General features: G+C 43.0%; 1 protein-coding gene across 1 annotated transcript; it reads left to right on the forward strand.

The window, feature by feature from the left end:
- Positions 1-8,449: 8,449 nt before the first annotated feature.
- On the forward strand, positions 8,450-15,511 carry LOC110288580 (serine protease inhibitor A3K-like). The gene is made up of 5 exons (XM_021154893.2): positions 8,450-8,560; positions 10,493-11,149; positions 12,929-13,202; positions 14,115-14,268; positions 14,996-15,511. The coding sequence occupies exons 2-5, from the start codon at positions 10,510-10,512 to the stop codon at positions 15,182-15,184; spliced, it is 1,257 nt and encodes a 418-aa protein (XP_021010552.1). The 5' UTR covers positions 8,450-8,560; positions 10,493-10,509; the 3' UTR covers positions 15,185-15,511.
- Positions 15,512-16,136: the final 625 nt, after the last annotated feature.

Raw genomic sequence — 16,136 nt, forward strand, 5'->3', positions numbered from 1 at the left:
TTTTAAATCCGGGTCTAGCTTTTCGGTTGTGTTAGGGTGCCCAGGACTAGGTAGGGTGGGAGTGCTGTTTTCTGATGATGGTGAGTGGTCTTGATTTCTGTTAGTAGGATTCTTAAGTTTGCCTTTCACCATCTGGTAATCTGTGGAGCTGTGTAGAATACACTCGGCGGGGTCCCGGAACCAATATGTCTGCTGCCGATGCTCAGGCAAAGTGCTCAAGGGCCGCCAAAGTCCTTTCTTAGCACTGTCTCTCTCGTGTCACCTAGCCCCCTCTTCTCTTCCAGGTTCCAAGATTCCTCTCAGACTAGAACCCAGACATGTGAGCCACTGGCCGGCCACAACAGATCTGGCCACCTAATGCGAGACTGAAAAACAGCAGAGGACATTTGGAAGAAGCACTGCTGGTTTGGAGCTCCATAGAAGAAGAAAATATTTAAAGGAAATTCATACCAGAGAAGGTCAGAATGGGCTAAGTTGAAACAGCATTAAACCTGAGTGCTAATTCACTTAGGTTCAGCAGTGAAGTTTATCAGGGGCTGGGAATGTAACAACTGGTTAGCCATAGCTCCCAGAAGCTGCATTTTTAGGCATGAGAAAAGAAAGAGTTTATTAAAAGGAAATACGTAATCAGGTGGTTGACCGCAGTTAAAAACTGCATCATGTGGGAGGAAAATTTCCCAAAAAGCAGAAAGAAATTTTAGGGTTGCCCTGCTTTGTTCTCTCTTGGCTTTACAGCAGAAGTGCTCTGCCCTTTTTGTGTCTTTGTCTAATATCTGGTGCACCAGTCCATTCACATGTTCATTTCATGTATGTCCGTGTCCAGTGTGAATGAATCAATGTTCTGTGTTTTATGATGGATAATAAAGATGGCTAAAAAAACTTTATCTGCAAAGCTGAGAGTGGCCACAGGCTTCAACCAAGAAACAGGCAAACAGCACGAGGGCCCCTGCTGGAAAAACTGTTCTTTATAGGAAAAAGGAGAGTCTACAGCCTCTTAGTTTCAGGGTAAAAAAGCTGATAAACGTTTTTGGTTTTTTTTCCCCCTGGAGGATTCTCTGGCATCGTGATTAATGTGTTTGGCAAATGATAAAGTGCTTTTTATTCTATGATTGTAGCTAGAAAAATTAATGTTCTCTGATTGGTCTAAATGTAACTGCTTCATTTGGTTTATTTTTTTTTATTGGTAATGTGCTCTATGTGTTTTCACAATCAGCTCATAAGTTGTTGGTTAAGATTAATATTTGTTACATTGGTAACAGGTGGTTGGCCTTAAAACTGATAACTCAAGTTTAAAGTCCTTCCAAAATGTGGCATAAGGCAGGCCAAGAAGCTGGGTCTCTAAGGATATTCTAGTTGAGATAATAATTAATTTGGTTCCTATCCTAGAAAGTAGAATTCAAGATAAAATTTAAAGTAATGTCAATTTAATAAAGCATTAAAGCTTGCATGTATTCATAGGTATTAATTGGCAGCCAAACTTCGTAATATGATAGTAATGCTTCTAATATTAATTCTATAAGTAATAAATTGTTTTAAAATTGGGTTGTACTTTTCCAAAATTAATGTTACAAAAGAAACTTAGTAATTCTTTACAGATCGAGCCAGATGCTCTTTTAATAAAGTTCAAATTCTTAGTTTATAAAGAGTCAATCAGACCGTAAAATTTATCAAGACATTACAATCTAGTTTGCCTACCTTTTATATAGTTATTATAGATCCAAAGGTTGTTTCTTTTTCTCTCTTCTTTGCATCTTAATGATTGTAAAGGTTTTGCTTCTACTGAGCTTGTAATAACTAGAATATTTTGCCTCTAGTATNGCTAAATATTGATCTAATTATGTGAGAAATTTTTATCATTTCTGAATCTATACAAGAAGCCAAGAGTTTGAATCTTTCAGTGTATATTGTTTTCTAAGTAGAAAGTATTTTATTAGCTAATGCCTCTCAAGGGAAGTTTACTTAAAACCTTAGCTAACCCTAGGCAGAGCTGCTTTATCCTTACTGTAAACATTTATCTGGCTCCTGTTAATCTTTTTGAAGTCATTCCTTTGTTTCTGTCAGGTAACTTCTAGTATTTTGCCTGCTGTGACTTCCTACCCCACCCCCTTTTATTATCTTATTCTTTGGCTCCAGTATCTGCTGGTGGCTGCGGGGTGGGGCCTTTGGGAGCATAGCTTTCCCTTGGCATGTTAACATAAGAAGCAGGTTGCCTTGTAGCCAACTCAGGGGGAAGGGCCTTGCCAGCCATTGCCCCATAAGCCTCTGTCAGTCTCCCCTGGGATAGCCATATTTTTCCCGCTAAGGCCCAGGGTGCTTTGTCACCCTAGTTTGAGTTTTCTAGCCTGAGAGGAAGGCCTAGGTGGTGGTGGCAGTGACCAAAGCAGCTGTGGCAGCCGGGCTGGCTCCGCCCCAGTGCCAGGACCAGAGCATCCGCTTGACATAGTGGCCTGTCAGGCGCACACCACTTCCTCCGCTTCAGAGATGCAGGGCTCTGCAGCGGGTTAAAATCCAGAGTCCTTTTCAAAGTGACTCCGCATGCCAGGGTGTCAGGTGGCCAGGGCCGAGGAGGACTTAGGGCAAACGCCCATCCTAGGTACCCTGTGGGTGTCAGGCCCTAGAACACAGAGCCACGAAAAGGCAGGTGTGTGGGGCCAAGGTAACACTCACCTCAAAGCAGTTTCATCATCGTATTAGAACCACAGTGGTGCTAATAAAGAATTATAAAATATATTCATGTATTTTAAAAAACTTATAGCAAAAATTGAGTCTTAAAAACCTAAGTGTCTGTTCCTTGTTCCAAACAGCAATTAATTTGGTTATTACAGAATATTAATAATTGACCTATTACATACCATCATTTTAAATAGATTAACAATCAATATCCCAAAGATGTGTTAAAATTGTTTTTATACATACTTTTATATCTTCTATAAATTCATGCATGCAGACATCCCAATTATTGTGTTTAATAACAACCCCTATATGAGAAGTAAGTACATGTAAATTAGATCACACTCTTATTCTCTTAGTTTCCCCCTGTTTCAACACAAATAATCTAGTTATGTGCTGTAGATGGTGTTTTAAAATGTTAAACAATCAAACCTTAATTTGTATATTAATAGTCAATGTCATATCTCTAAGCTGACAATTGCTTAGGATTGTTCATCCCTCAGATACTATTGATTCTCAAATTTGCAATTGCTTATGCGTATACAACTCATAAAAAAATGCTGTCCTCTTAAGAAGGCAGGTTTTAGACATTTATTAAATTGCTCTAGATTCCCTGGACATTTTAAAACAATGCCAGGCTAGATTTATATCTCAGACTGTCTGTAGGTCATACATATAAGATAGATTGGATATATAACCTCTTTCTTTGTATATTCATAACAGTTATGGTTTAAAATCATATTTTATTATTCTTAAAAATTGTGCAGGTTTAATTCTTTCCTTTTAGTATCCTCAGTTACTACTTGATTCCACATAATACTGTTAATCCTTGAGGACTTTTACTTAATAAATTGCTACAAATACATAGTCTTATTTCTAATTAATAAATAAATAAATTATACACATGAGACTATTAATAACTTTTCAAGTCTTCTAGTTACAACTGCTCCATAAGAGAAACAATTGAAAGTGCAAATAGTCACTGCTCATGTTACATGAGTAAGTTATTAATTCTAAAGACAAGATATTATAAAACTTTAAAACTTTAACTTCTTAAAAGACAAAGAAGGGGGAAATATTATACCCGTCTATATTATTTACTACCTTCCATTGCACACTATTTAAATCATACCTTTATTTTCAAAATTTGAGATTAAAATGTCAAATTTAATAAATGCTTTTTAGTATCTTAAAAGAATCTACTTATTGGCTTATAGATTGATCCTAAAACAGCTACCTTATTAGGAAAGGGAAAAACAGGTTCTCTCCACAGAATGCTGCAAAAGCATGATGGTTAAATTCGTGTGACAAGCTGGCAGGTAAGTTGACTCAGTGCCCTGATTGAAGTGACTAGGAAACTAAATTGGATTCATGTTTTAGATCCATCCTTGCTTGACATTTTTCCAGTTTAGACTAGCTTCTAGCCTTTTAACTTTATGGCAATAGTACATCAGAGACTGTATATTCTGACCTAATAATATTAGTTATTTAATCGAGCCATAATGATTTTTCTCTTTTCTTCAATGTGACCAATCATTCTAACTCAATCTTAGACTGGTCTAATATTTAGTCTTATATTAGAGATTCCTATTGTAGATAACTAAAATTCTTAGTTACCTAGCAAAGATAATTCTGAGCACAGGCCCCACTTCCAGAGAATCTCTGGCCTTTTTACTAATTCTAAAACCAGCCCGGAGCCTGAGCTTGAGCCTTGCTAATTTGCAACTGAATAAAGTACCTGGATTTCCCCAAAAGAAGCTTTGTGATATTACTTTTCACTGTCTAAGATTTTGGTCTTTCAAGCAGGTCAATCTACACCTTCAGCTGGACTGCAGTGGGTGTGCATCCCCGCCCCCTAGAGCATGCTAGAGGCAGCTGTTATTTTCATTCTAAAGACATTCTAGCATGTATTGTGGCTTTCTGTCTGATTTGAGATTTAGGTTTGCTACGGGGGCTAGAAAGGTGGAAATTTCAAATATTTAAAGAGATTGGTTTTTTTTCTGATAGACGGGCTTAGTCCCTTAGCTGGTCTCTGGTTTTCCACCCTTGCTGTTATTGCAAGGTCCCCTTAGTTCCTCAGGCTGTGGGAATAACAGAGATGAGGAGGGTGACCTCCAGCTCCTGATATAGCCTAGAGCCACAAATTGTGGTGTTACTAGTGACATAATTCTTATCGAGGTCCTGCTAAATTTGAGGTTGACAATTCTCCTTTAGGAGCTGAACAGTACTCAGAATTGTGCATACTGATTCGTGATAATATGAATACAGTATGGGTACCAGATTGGGTGCAGAAATTTACTGCAGGAGAAGGTCCACCTTGGCCATTTCTGGGTTCCCTGTGAGATACACCGGTTTGGATGGAGGTTGGTATCTGGTTACAACCAAGAATATCTTTCTAAGGCTCTGTATCCCCTCCCCAAAAGATACCAAGAGCCACAAGTGTGGGCCATGACAGAACCCCACGGGAGGAATAGGGTCAATATCCCCCCAGCCATGGTTAAAGCCCACTCATCTAAGGATGAGAAAATCATTTGATCACCTCAGTTAAGCATAACCCTATTATCTGATCATAACACTGTGGTCCTCCAGTTAAAGCAGTGGCTTAGTAAAGTCTGGTGATTAGTAGAGTTTTGGCTAAAACCCAACACACAATAGATTCCTGAAATCATCCCCTAGTTGTTTTCCTGGTCCTGGAATGTACACTTGAGAAAAAAATACTTTGAAGTTGTCCGAATATCCATTTGGTCCCCTGACCTTGGAGTGAGGGCCATTAGGATTGGAAAAGTTAAGAAGTCTTTAGATTTGCCTCTGCCAGTGAAAATTGTGAATCAAACACAGTATCTCAGGGTTAGTGTAAGTGGGCCTATTTGGGCTCTAGAGACAGCACATTCCTCACTTGAATGGGCTACTCTGCCCATATACCAAGAGCCTTGGATTGCTGATAGCTTTCTATAGGGCTGGGGCAAGAGAAGGCTGTTCAACAAGTCCAGGCATCTGGGAAGGCTGCTCCTGAAAGAAGTTACATCAGGGGAATTTTATGTGCTTGTGAGAATACTCCAAGAAAACAAGACAAGTGTCTTGTGACCTCAGGTTTTTCCAAACACACAAAATTGTTCTTGGGTTATGCTTGTAAGATCCTCCCAGATGGAGTGGACTGGAGGGAATTTCCTTCTGATTATTCATTACAGCTAACTATTGACATTTTTATATGCTTATATGAAAACCCATGGTTTTGCTTTGTTTGTTTGTTTGTTTGTTTGTTTGTTTGTTTGTTTGTTTGTTTTGTTTAAACCACTTGTGGTTTGTCCTTATGATTGTACACTTACTAAGGTGACTCTACTTAACCACCTGAGTATAGATTGGATGGTATTCTGAATAAAGTTAGCCATTGCATGAGAATTTATTCTGCCTCATTTTTAGGGTCCCTTCTCCCATGTTGCACCACCAACTAGAGTGGTGACAGGCTCCTCTATTACCATATGATCTGAGTTTCCCATCATACCTAGATGTTGTTTGACTCACCAAGTTACAAGTTAAGACATGCATAGTAGCATGCCATTATTAAAAGGAAGTGATATTAACACGATGTGACACCTGCAGATCCTGAAGGCACTACAAAGTTACATGAAGAAATTTCGAAACGTCTGTAGTTTCCACTTTATTGACAGTGCTATCTGCTGCCAACAATGCACCTAGAGCGTCATGATGTGTACTCTATGATCCATTGACTGAGGCAGAGATTATGAGGGCTTGTTTTACTGATTATTCTGCAAGTTATGAAGGCAAAAGCCAGCAGTGGACTGATAGAGCATTACAAATCTTTCAAGGACAACCCAGATGCCAGCAGCAAAGGGACATCTTCTTAACAGGTAGAACTTCAGGCAGTATACACAGTCATAGAAGTTGGAAGGAGAAATGAGCAGTGATGGAATTACTCACTGATTCTTGGATATAGTCAGTAGATTTTCAGGTTTTTTCCAAAGAACATGATTGGAAATTTGGTGAGAAAAACCCTGGTAAAGAATTATGAGGAGAGAACGCTCTAGATGGGAGGAGGACATGAAGATACTTATGTCCCAAGTATATACACATCAAACCTGACATCAGCTGAAGAGGAGTTCAATAACCAAGTAGATAGAATGACCCAATCTAGGGACAGTCAGCCTCTTTCCCCAGCCATCTAACATTGCCAATAGGACAATGAACAGCTGGTCATAGTGATAATGATCAATCAACGTTACCTAGTAGTTTGAAAACAAGTACTACTATACTGTAAGGCTTATCAAGAACTTTAGAGGAACATCTCACACATCATAATGTCTAGCTGTGTGGTCATGGGGAAATAATTAAGCTTCCCTGTGTCTCAGTTTCCTCTTCCATGAAAGGGGCTGATAACAGCATATAGGTCAGAGGGCCATCACAGGAGTCACAGAGTGTGAGTGACAATCTCTATGTCCTTGTCCTCATTTGAGACAACTCCTGCCAACAGGAGCTGAGTGAAGACTGCCTGGACACTTTGTGTGCAGGAATACACAAATAGATACTTTGCTCCTTTCATTTTGTGTGATGAAGGTGGAGGAGTCTATTTGTCCTGTGAGGTTGGTCAGATGGAAATGAAGATAAATGGTATGACACTGCCCTGAGTAGAAGTGCTAGAGGGAGAGGAGCTGCTCTGACCAACAAGCCCCATGCAGCTACAGGAGTTTGGGCTCCAACACTGTATCAAATGGAGGCTGATCCAGAAAAGGGCAGTGGGTGGCAGAGCCTAGGGCCTAGAGGAGTGTAAAAGTAAGGCAAGAACTGGGCACTGGGTAGTCACAGACATTTGAAATAGACCTAGGACAGAACTGGAGCCAGCAAACCCTGAACTGTAGACTATGAAACTGTGAGTCAAAAGAAACCTTTGCTTTGCTCTCTGGGTTCTCCTAGATCACTCAGTTCTATTCCATTGATAAACATGTCTGTCTTCATGCCAGTACCATGGGGGTTTATTACTATTGCTCTGTACTACAGCTTGAAATCAAGGATGGCCATACTTCTAGAAGTTCTTTTATTGTACAAGTTTTTTATACCTATCCTGTGTGTTTTGTTTTTTTCCATATGAAGTTAAAAATTGCTCTTTCGAGGCCTGTAAAGTATTGTGTTTGAAATTTAATGGGAATTTCACTGAATCAGTAGATTACTTTTGTTAAAATGTCCATATTTACTAGGCTAATCCTACCAATCCATGAGCATGGATATCTTGCCATATTCTAATATCTTCCTCAATTTCTTTCCTCAGAGAGTTGAAACTCTTGTCCTGCAGGATGTTTGCTTGCTTGGTTGGAGTTAAACCAAGATATTTTATATTATTTGTGGTTATTGTGCAGGATGTTGTTTATCTAAGTTCTTTCTTCGCCCACTTAATATTTGTATAGAGGAGTGCTACTAATTTTTTTTTTTTAGTTAGTATTCAGTGTTCATTTTTAAATGACTTAGACTATAAAGCTACAGCCCTCCCTGGTGAAAAGTAGGGTAGAGATCATGCATTCTGGATTTGCTTCTGACTTCTTCCCCTTTCCACATTGACATTGAAGCATTTGATAAACAGAATACATACCCAGGAGATTCAAAGGGCTTGTACAAAGAAAAGCTGGGAATTGCCCCATCAGGGGGCAGTTCTGCTAGAGACTACAAATCCATATTACCAGGAATCTTTTTGTCGCATGAATTGTAAACTGAACACAGAGCATACCTTGTCTATGCCAACATTTCCTAAGAGGAGGGAGGAGCCCTTGGGGAGGAATAAATAGACATCACTGTTCACTGGGGAGATGCCAGGCGAACCACAACCCTGAACATCAGGAGTCAGCTATCACAGAGGCTGTTATCTGGCTGGTATCATCTGCAGGTAATGCTTGGGATTCCTTGACTCCAGGGACAGAAAAGGCACTGCCTCAGGACTGTGTGGTACTAGCTATGACCTACAACATGTGTATGGCTGAGGCAAGGGCTTTGGATGAGATACTGCGCTACAATAAGGGAACATTTCTGGGATTCACAGAATCTTCTCTCTGGTCTGTTTCTCTTGCCAATGAAAATGCAGATGCTGTGGTCTCTGCTCATGGACAGTAAAAGGAGGCTGCTCCTCTGACTCTACTGGGATGAAGTTTTGAGAACTTCCGTGGCATGCTGCTGTCATAGCTAGGGTGACACAGGACTGTTGCACAGCCACTCTGGATGAGGCAACAGTTCTGTCTTGCTCACATCACAGAGGCGATGCCTGGGGGTGTGTTGTGACCCCACTTCCTTCTTAGATCCCAGATCCCCTGGCCAAGCAGACAGGTTTAAACCTCAACTAGGGAAGCAAAGAAGTCGCAGTCACTGAGCCATGTCTCTTGTCATACCAACTGAGCAACCTCTTTTCTTTGGAAATAATTTTGGCACAAAATACTGTTGAGTGCCTTTCCATAGAAATGGTTGCATCAGTCGGAATGTAAAGCACAGGGTAAAGGCAGACAAGTTGTTTAGGTCCCTGGCTCATCTGTAAGCATGTCACAGCAATGGGGACAAGTGGCTTAGTGCCAACACAACCTTCTAGGCTTACTCTAGCTCCCTGTGTGTTCCTCTAGTCTTCTCTCCCAGCCTTCTTCCCTTCATTTCATTCTGCTTTCTCTCCCTTTCCCTCTTCACACTCCCCTCCTCTCCTTCTTCCTATCTACTTGCCCCTCTTTTTCCTAATTCTCACTCCTTCCTTTCTCCAAACTTGTACTCTCTGAGCTCTCCCCTCTCCTCCCTCCTCCCTCCTCTCTACTCTGCCCATTCTGCTCTCTCCTTTTCCCTTCATCCTCTCTCATCTCCCCTCTTCCCTCTCTCCTCTCTCCACTCCTTCCTCTGTCTCCCATTCCTTTATCAGCTACCTTCAACTTTACACCTGAATAAACAATCAGAGGCCAAAGGTAGATAGCCAATTGCAAGCTTTCAACTATAGTCCATTAGGATAACTGTGGCCCTCACACTGGGTGTATAGAGAGGAGATGGACCCATAGACATCCTGAACATAACCACCCCATGCCTACAACAAGGCAGCCACTTAGCAATAATGTAACCTGGTCCCCTCACTGAGCTGCACAGAGAGGTCCACCCATTTGCTTGCTATCACACAGTCAACATGAAATCTGGTGCAGATATCAGAGTCTGATACTGATATTTTTCTTCTTCATGCAGGAGGCGTTCCAAACCTCCTGGGGTACAAAGCACCATGCTATTCCCTGGCAGGGCAGAGAAACATTCCCCTGTGTGACCTTCCACTTCTGGTTCCATGGGTTAAGGATTTCTGCACTGCACCAGATATTTCTCCCACTGCCTTACAACTAACACTCCCAACACCTAGCTCCATGAACCAAATGAACTCAGGGGCCTTAAGATTTCAGAGAGTTGTCATCAAAGGGTTAAGATAGGACTTGTGATAAAAACTGCTCAAAGGTAACAGAGTTCAGCCTAAGGAGGGGGCAGCTGGAGGTGACAAAAGTGCAAGGTGCAGACAGGGCTTACACCCATCCCCCACTACTATTCTGATTTTTCTTGTGACCCTAACATGGCCCTTCAGATCTCTGGATCTTGGTTCCCTACTATGAAAATTGGCTTCTGTGACAGCACTTCCTACCTGGAAGTAGGGAGCTTAGGATGGAGAACTGCATCTGAGAGGCCGGATCACCTCCTGTGGGCAGTCACAGAGTCAGCTAGGGCAACAGAGCAGAGCACAGTGCCAGCCAGGGTGGGAAAACTAGATGCTCAGAGCAACAGAAGGTCCTCCCAGACTCAAAGGATGTTTTCTTTTCAGCCTGGAGAACAGAAAAGATGGCCTTCACTGTAGCTATGGGGATGATCTTAATGGCTGGGATCTGTCCTGCTGTCCTATGCTTCCCAGATGGCACAGAGGAAATGGAAATTGTATTCCATGAACACCAAAACAATGGGACACAAGATGACAGTCTCAAATTGGCCTCCGCCAACACTGACTTTGCCTTCAGCCTGTACAAGAAGCTGGCTTTGAAGAATCCACATAAAAATATTGTCTTCTCCCCACTTAGCATCTCAGCTGCCTTGGCCCTCGTGTCCCTAGGAGCAAAGGGCAAGACCATGGAAGAGATTCTAGAAGGTCTCAAGTTCAATCTCACAGAGACCTCTGAAGCAGACGTCCACCAGGGCTTTGGGCACCTCCTACAGAGGCTCAGTCAGCCAGAGGACCAGGATCAGATAAACACAGGCAATGCCATTTTTATTGAAAAGGACCTGCAGATCCTGGCAGAATTCCATGAGAAGACAAGGTCTCTGTACCAGGCTGAGGCCTTCACAGCAGACTTCCAGCAGCCTACTGAGGCCAAAAANCTCATCAATGACTATGTGAGCAATCAGACCCAGGGGATGATCAAGGAACTGNTCTCAGAACTGGATACGGATACACTGATGGTGCTGGTGAATTACATCTACTTTAAAGGTGAGAGAGGTCACTGNTCAGGAGTGGGAGAGGGAGAGGAGCTTNGCTGGGTACCTGTGCTATCAGAGGATCACAGGAAAGAAGGTGCCCAAAGCCTTGGGCATGTGGGTGCCTAGCTTCTTGTCACTCACCAGTCTCCTCTTCTGAACTGTCTCTAGACAACGGTTGTGTTTCCTGGTACATACTCAAGAGAAGTCCTGAGCTCTCAGTCTACAAGGGCTGCTTATTGGCTACGACTTAACCTCACTTACAAGCAGAATATCTTACCTCACATGTCCAATCCTACCTGCTGGTCAGAAGCTATGGCTACTCCCTGCAGAGACAGGTTCCCCCCAGATTCCCATTGCAGGCATTTTTAATATGTTCCTATAGCAGAAGTCCATAAATGCTGGAGAGCCTCTGTCTCTAGGTGAGTTCAAGTGGACTAGGAATTTCTTGATCATAACTAGCTCAGAGATGGTAATTGGGACATGGAAGTAGTGAAGAACCCTGTGGGCAGGTTTGGTGCAGTACTTCTCCCCTGACGATTTTCTGTACTAAACTGTTGCTGTGCATGGAGAAGCAAGGACTCAGTAAGAGCTATTAGAGATGGGGAAGTGTCAGCCAGGCAGCGTTCTATGTTTAGATTCTGACTCTTTTGTGAAATTTTGCTTTTGTCAAATAACTAGCCATTTAGCCAAGAGACATTCCTGGTTCAAGGAGTCTGATGAGACTTAGATGCAAAAGAGATGGAGACTCAGCTGGAGATATTTTAGGTGATGGTACTGGGTAGGGGGAATCTAGAAATCCAATACCCACCAATCATCCCTGATAGAGACATGGAGCAAGGGAACAGGCCTGAAATTGGTTCCTGACACAGGTCATGATATAACCAGGCCTTGTGGGGTCTGGAACTAATTAAAGTTAATCCAGGGTAGAGTTAGGGCAGGTCTGGGCTAAAGGCAGAAAATGAAGATGACAATGGAGAGAAAAACAGGACAGGAGATGAGAGCACAGGAAGACAGAGGAGAGGACAGAAGGGCAAGAGGGCAGGAGAGCCCCAGAGCTACTGTGACCTGGTAATGGTAGAAGCAGAGTGACATCCTGAAGGGTTAGACTGCAGGACATGGTTGTTTCAACTCTCCCCAGACCCAAACTCAAGTGCTGCTTACTGTGAGGTGGGATGTATGTCTAGACTGCAAGATGCTAAGAGGAAGAAATTGTTACACTATCAAGTCCCATAGTGTATATTGGTAGTGGGGACAGAAACAAGAATTCTGGGATAAGCCTGAGTGGTGTCTGTGATTTGTGGAGACTGTCATGGCCCATGTGTGAGATGAGGACTCCTTACCCATGTGTTAGTCCACAATCTATGGATTATGAACTACTCATGATGTTGGAGAGCTCAGTCTGTGCTCTTGTTTCCCCTGAAACCTGTCCCACAAGACATTGGTTCTCCTGAGGAAGATGAGAGCTTCAACTCTCCCCTGTCTCCAGTCTCACCACTTTCACTCTTATCTCTCTTACACACTCCACCCCAGGTCCATGAATGTGTCCGGAATTCACATAGCCAGGCTGTGGTTTAAAGTTCCCTTTCTAGACCCAGCTTAGAGACAATACCCACAGCTAGCAACTTGGTCAACTACAAAATTTTATCAAATTCATCATATGCTACATGAAGGGACACTCTGAGTGACTGAAGTAGATGGATTTCTGTCATAACTCCAAAGCTGAGTATAAATGGGGAGGAGGTGAAGTGTTTGTCTTTGTTTAAAACAAGATCATTTGCCTCATCTTTAGGCAAATGGGAGATATCCTTTGACCCTCAGGATACATTTGAATCTGAGTTCTACTTAGATGAGAAGAGATCTGTGAAGGTTCCCATGATGAAAATGATGTTCCTGACCACACGCCACTTCCGTGATGAGGAGCTGTCCTGCTCTGTGGTGGAGCTGAAGTACACAGGAAAGGCCAGCGCCCTGCTCATCCTCCCTGACCAGGGCAGGATGCAGCAGGTGGAAGCCAGCTTACAACCAGAGACCCTGAGGAAATGGTGGAAATCTTTGAAAACTAGGTGCATGTCCACAGGACCCAAAACTGGCTGGGAAACCTGTCCTGCTGTTGCCTGATGGCCAGTGTCCCTGTACCTCGGAGTCTCACTAGTATCCTTTGTAATGGTGGGCAATCCTCAGGGGATAGATAGAGTTTAGTTGAATTTTTTTCTGTTGATTATGTATTTTGGGCCATGAGTTGCTGTCTATTTTGTTGTTCACACATGGGATCAGCTAGAATAAGGAGCTGTGGTTTCCTCCCTCTAAAAGGCTGTAAGTTACATGGAATATAGAATGAGTTGGAAGGCAGAAGGAATGGCGATGGACAAATGAGCTCTGAGAATCACCTCTGCCATCTCATCCCTCAATAGTCATCACTCACCATACATAGAATAAGTCTTGAAGTCCTACTATGTGCCATCTGATGTAGACTCTGAAAATATATCAGACTGAAGCACAAATGTACCGTTTTGGCTCCTCTTAGAGTTGAGGAAGAAAGAGTGTCAGAATGAAAATTAAATTAACCATCATTAAGTAGGTTAAAATATAAGAAAGGGTGAAATTAAGAAGGGGAGTATTCAAAGATTAGGAAAGCTGGAGTCTGGTGAAGTGTGCAACTTTAAATAGAAGGCTCATAAGATGTTTTAGGGATGCCACACCAGGGGAGAATTGTACTGTGGATGTAGGAGGAAAACATTCTAAGTCATGATACCACTAGGAACAAGTCAGGTTACCTGTCCACTGTAAATTCTCTCAGACCCTGATGGATAATTAATGCATTAGGAAGAACAACATCAAGTCGTCTAGGCATGGGTGGAAAGAGGACTTCTCTCTAGGGAGAGGGCTGCCTGTAGTGAAGAGACCCAGCGGCATGATGGATAGAGGGGATCACAGAGTCTAGGAACTCTTACCTTGCTGTTTTTTTTTATTCTCAGGAATATAGGTGGGCTATATCTGCCCAAGTTCTCCATCTCTAGTGACTACAGGTTGGAGGAGTATGTCCTTCCAGAAATGGGGATTAAGAAAGTATTCACTGAACAAGCTGACCTATCTGGGATCACAGAAGCCAAGAAACTGAGTGTGTCTCAGGTAAGACAAGAAGCACAGGATGCTTTGCCTTGCATCCTGAATGTGGATGGTGAAGGGTATGTAGGCTGTGGGGATGGTACATGTGTGAGAGCTCCTACATTTCTGAGGTTCCTTAACAAATGTCCATCCTCTACCCCTGTACATGAGCTCACTTAGGAACCCAGTGTGGGGAAGGGCCTAGAGTTGCTCCATAGAAACATGGATACCAACATGTGCTGCATTGCAGGGCCACACACAGCACACTGAAGGATCACCTACAATACACTACAGGGGCACCCACAATTCACTTCATTGTCACTCAAAATAAACAGTTGGCCAAACCACTTCCATACATTACCTCCTATATTTCAGTGCTGGGACAGTACTTCTTGACCAGCACTCAGATTATTAATAGTAAAAGTAATGACAAGGAGTCATGGCAGTTTTGAGCAAAACATAGCTGTTCCCTCTGACGAAGTTGCGAGGCTGTATATGAAGAAATTCCTGCCACTACCTACTCCTGTCCACCTGTTGTAGTGATTTCAGGACAGCACAGATTCAGACACTGAGCAGACCCAGGGCATGCCTCTTCTCACACCTTGAGCAGAGACTTGGGAAATGCAGGATTAGAGCCCAGGGAAGGAACAAGGAAATTCACCAGCAGATGAGGCCAGCACTTAGTGCCTGCTCCAAACCTCTTTCCTTCCCTCCCTGGTCTCTACTGAGTGATGTGTTTCTTTCCCCACAGGTGGTCCACAAGGCTGTCCTGGATGTGTCTGAGACAGGCACAGAAGCAGCTGCTGCCACAGGGGTCATTGGTGGCTTTCGTACGGTCATATTTCCAGCTCTGTGTTTCAGCAGGCCATTCATGGTTGTTATCTTTCACAGAGATGCTCAGAATATCCTCTTTATGGCCAAAGTCACTAACCCCAAGTAGACTTAAAGCTCCCCAAATTCTCATGATTCTGCCCAGGGTTCTGAGACAGAGCCTGCATGTGCATCTCTCTATATATCCTGGCAATCAGGCTTTGATTGGCTGATGCAAAGATGACTTAGACAGTGACATTGACTATCTCTGTGGCTCCCACATGCTCAGGAGCTTTTGGACTGTCAGTGTCAGGCTCTGAGGCCTCTTGGGGGCATCTGAGCATATTTCTGAACCTGGAATCTGCCTTTATTCTTCTTACCTTGTGATTCCTCTTTATGTGTCTGCACCCCAATCCTAGGCATTTGCAAATACACAGAGTTCCAATACCGACCTTGAGCACATCTGCTTGCACAGTCTTGATGGGACCATGCTGGCCTCTGGGCTAACCCTTGAGAATCAGGCCCAAGACTGAGAGGGGAACCTGTTGCCCTGAATGTCATTCCAGCATCTGAAAATGCCTGGTGTCATGCTTTCCCAAGGTTATGCTTTCCCTCTGCAGGCTTTGCCACTCAGTGCCCCATGCAGGGTCCCCTGAGCCTGCCTACATCTGGCACAGTTATATCCCAAACTCCTGAAGCTGCATGGGACTGAGGGTCAGACCAGATCCTCTTCCCCTGGCACTCCTCCTCAGCTTCTCTCTAAGATCCCAGTTGACCAACCTCACACAAAAGATGAACAAAACCAACCAAAATAGGAGACAGGAGAAAAGGATCAACAAACATTACCTGCACAGAAAGTGCCGAGGCAGTGTTCCCTCAGCTCCTGTTAGAAGGAGATGCCTCTAGTGACAACATAGTAGTAGAGATTGTCACTCATTCTGTGACTCCTTTTATGGCCCTCTGACCTATATACTATTAACAATCCCTTCTATGGAAGAGGAAACTGAGGCAGAGGCAAACTTAGTTATTTCCCCCATGACCACTCAAGTAGACATTTTAGCTTGTGGGATGCTCTTCCAAGT

The sequence above is a fragment of the Mus caroli genome, unplaced genomic scaffold, assembly GCF_900094665.2.
Source record: "Mus caroli unplaced genomic scaffold, CAROLI_EIJ_v1.1 scaffold_19638_1, whole genome shotgun sequence".
NCBI classification, from domain to species: Eukaryota; Metazoa; Chordata; class Mammalia; order Rodentia; family Muridae; genus Mus; species Mus caroli.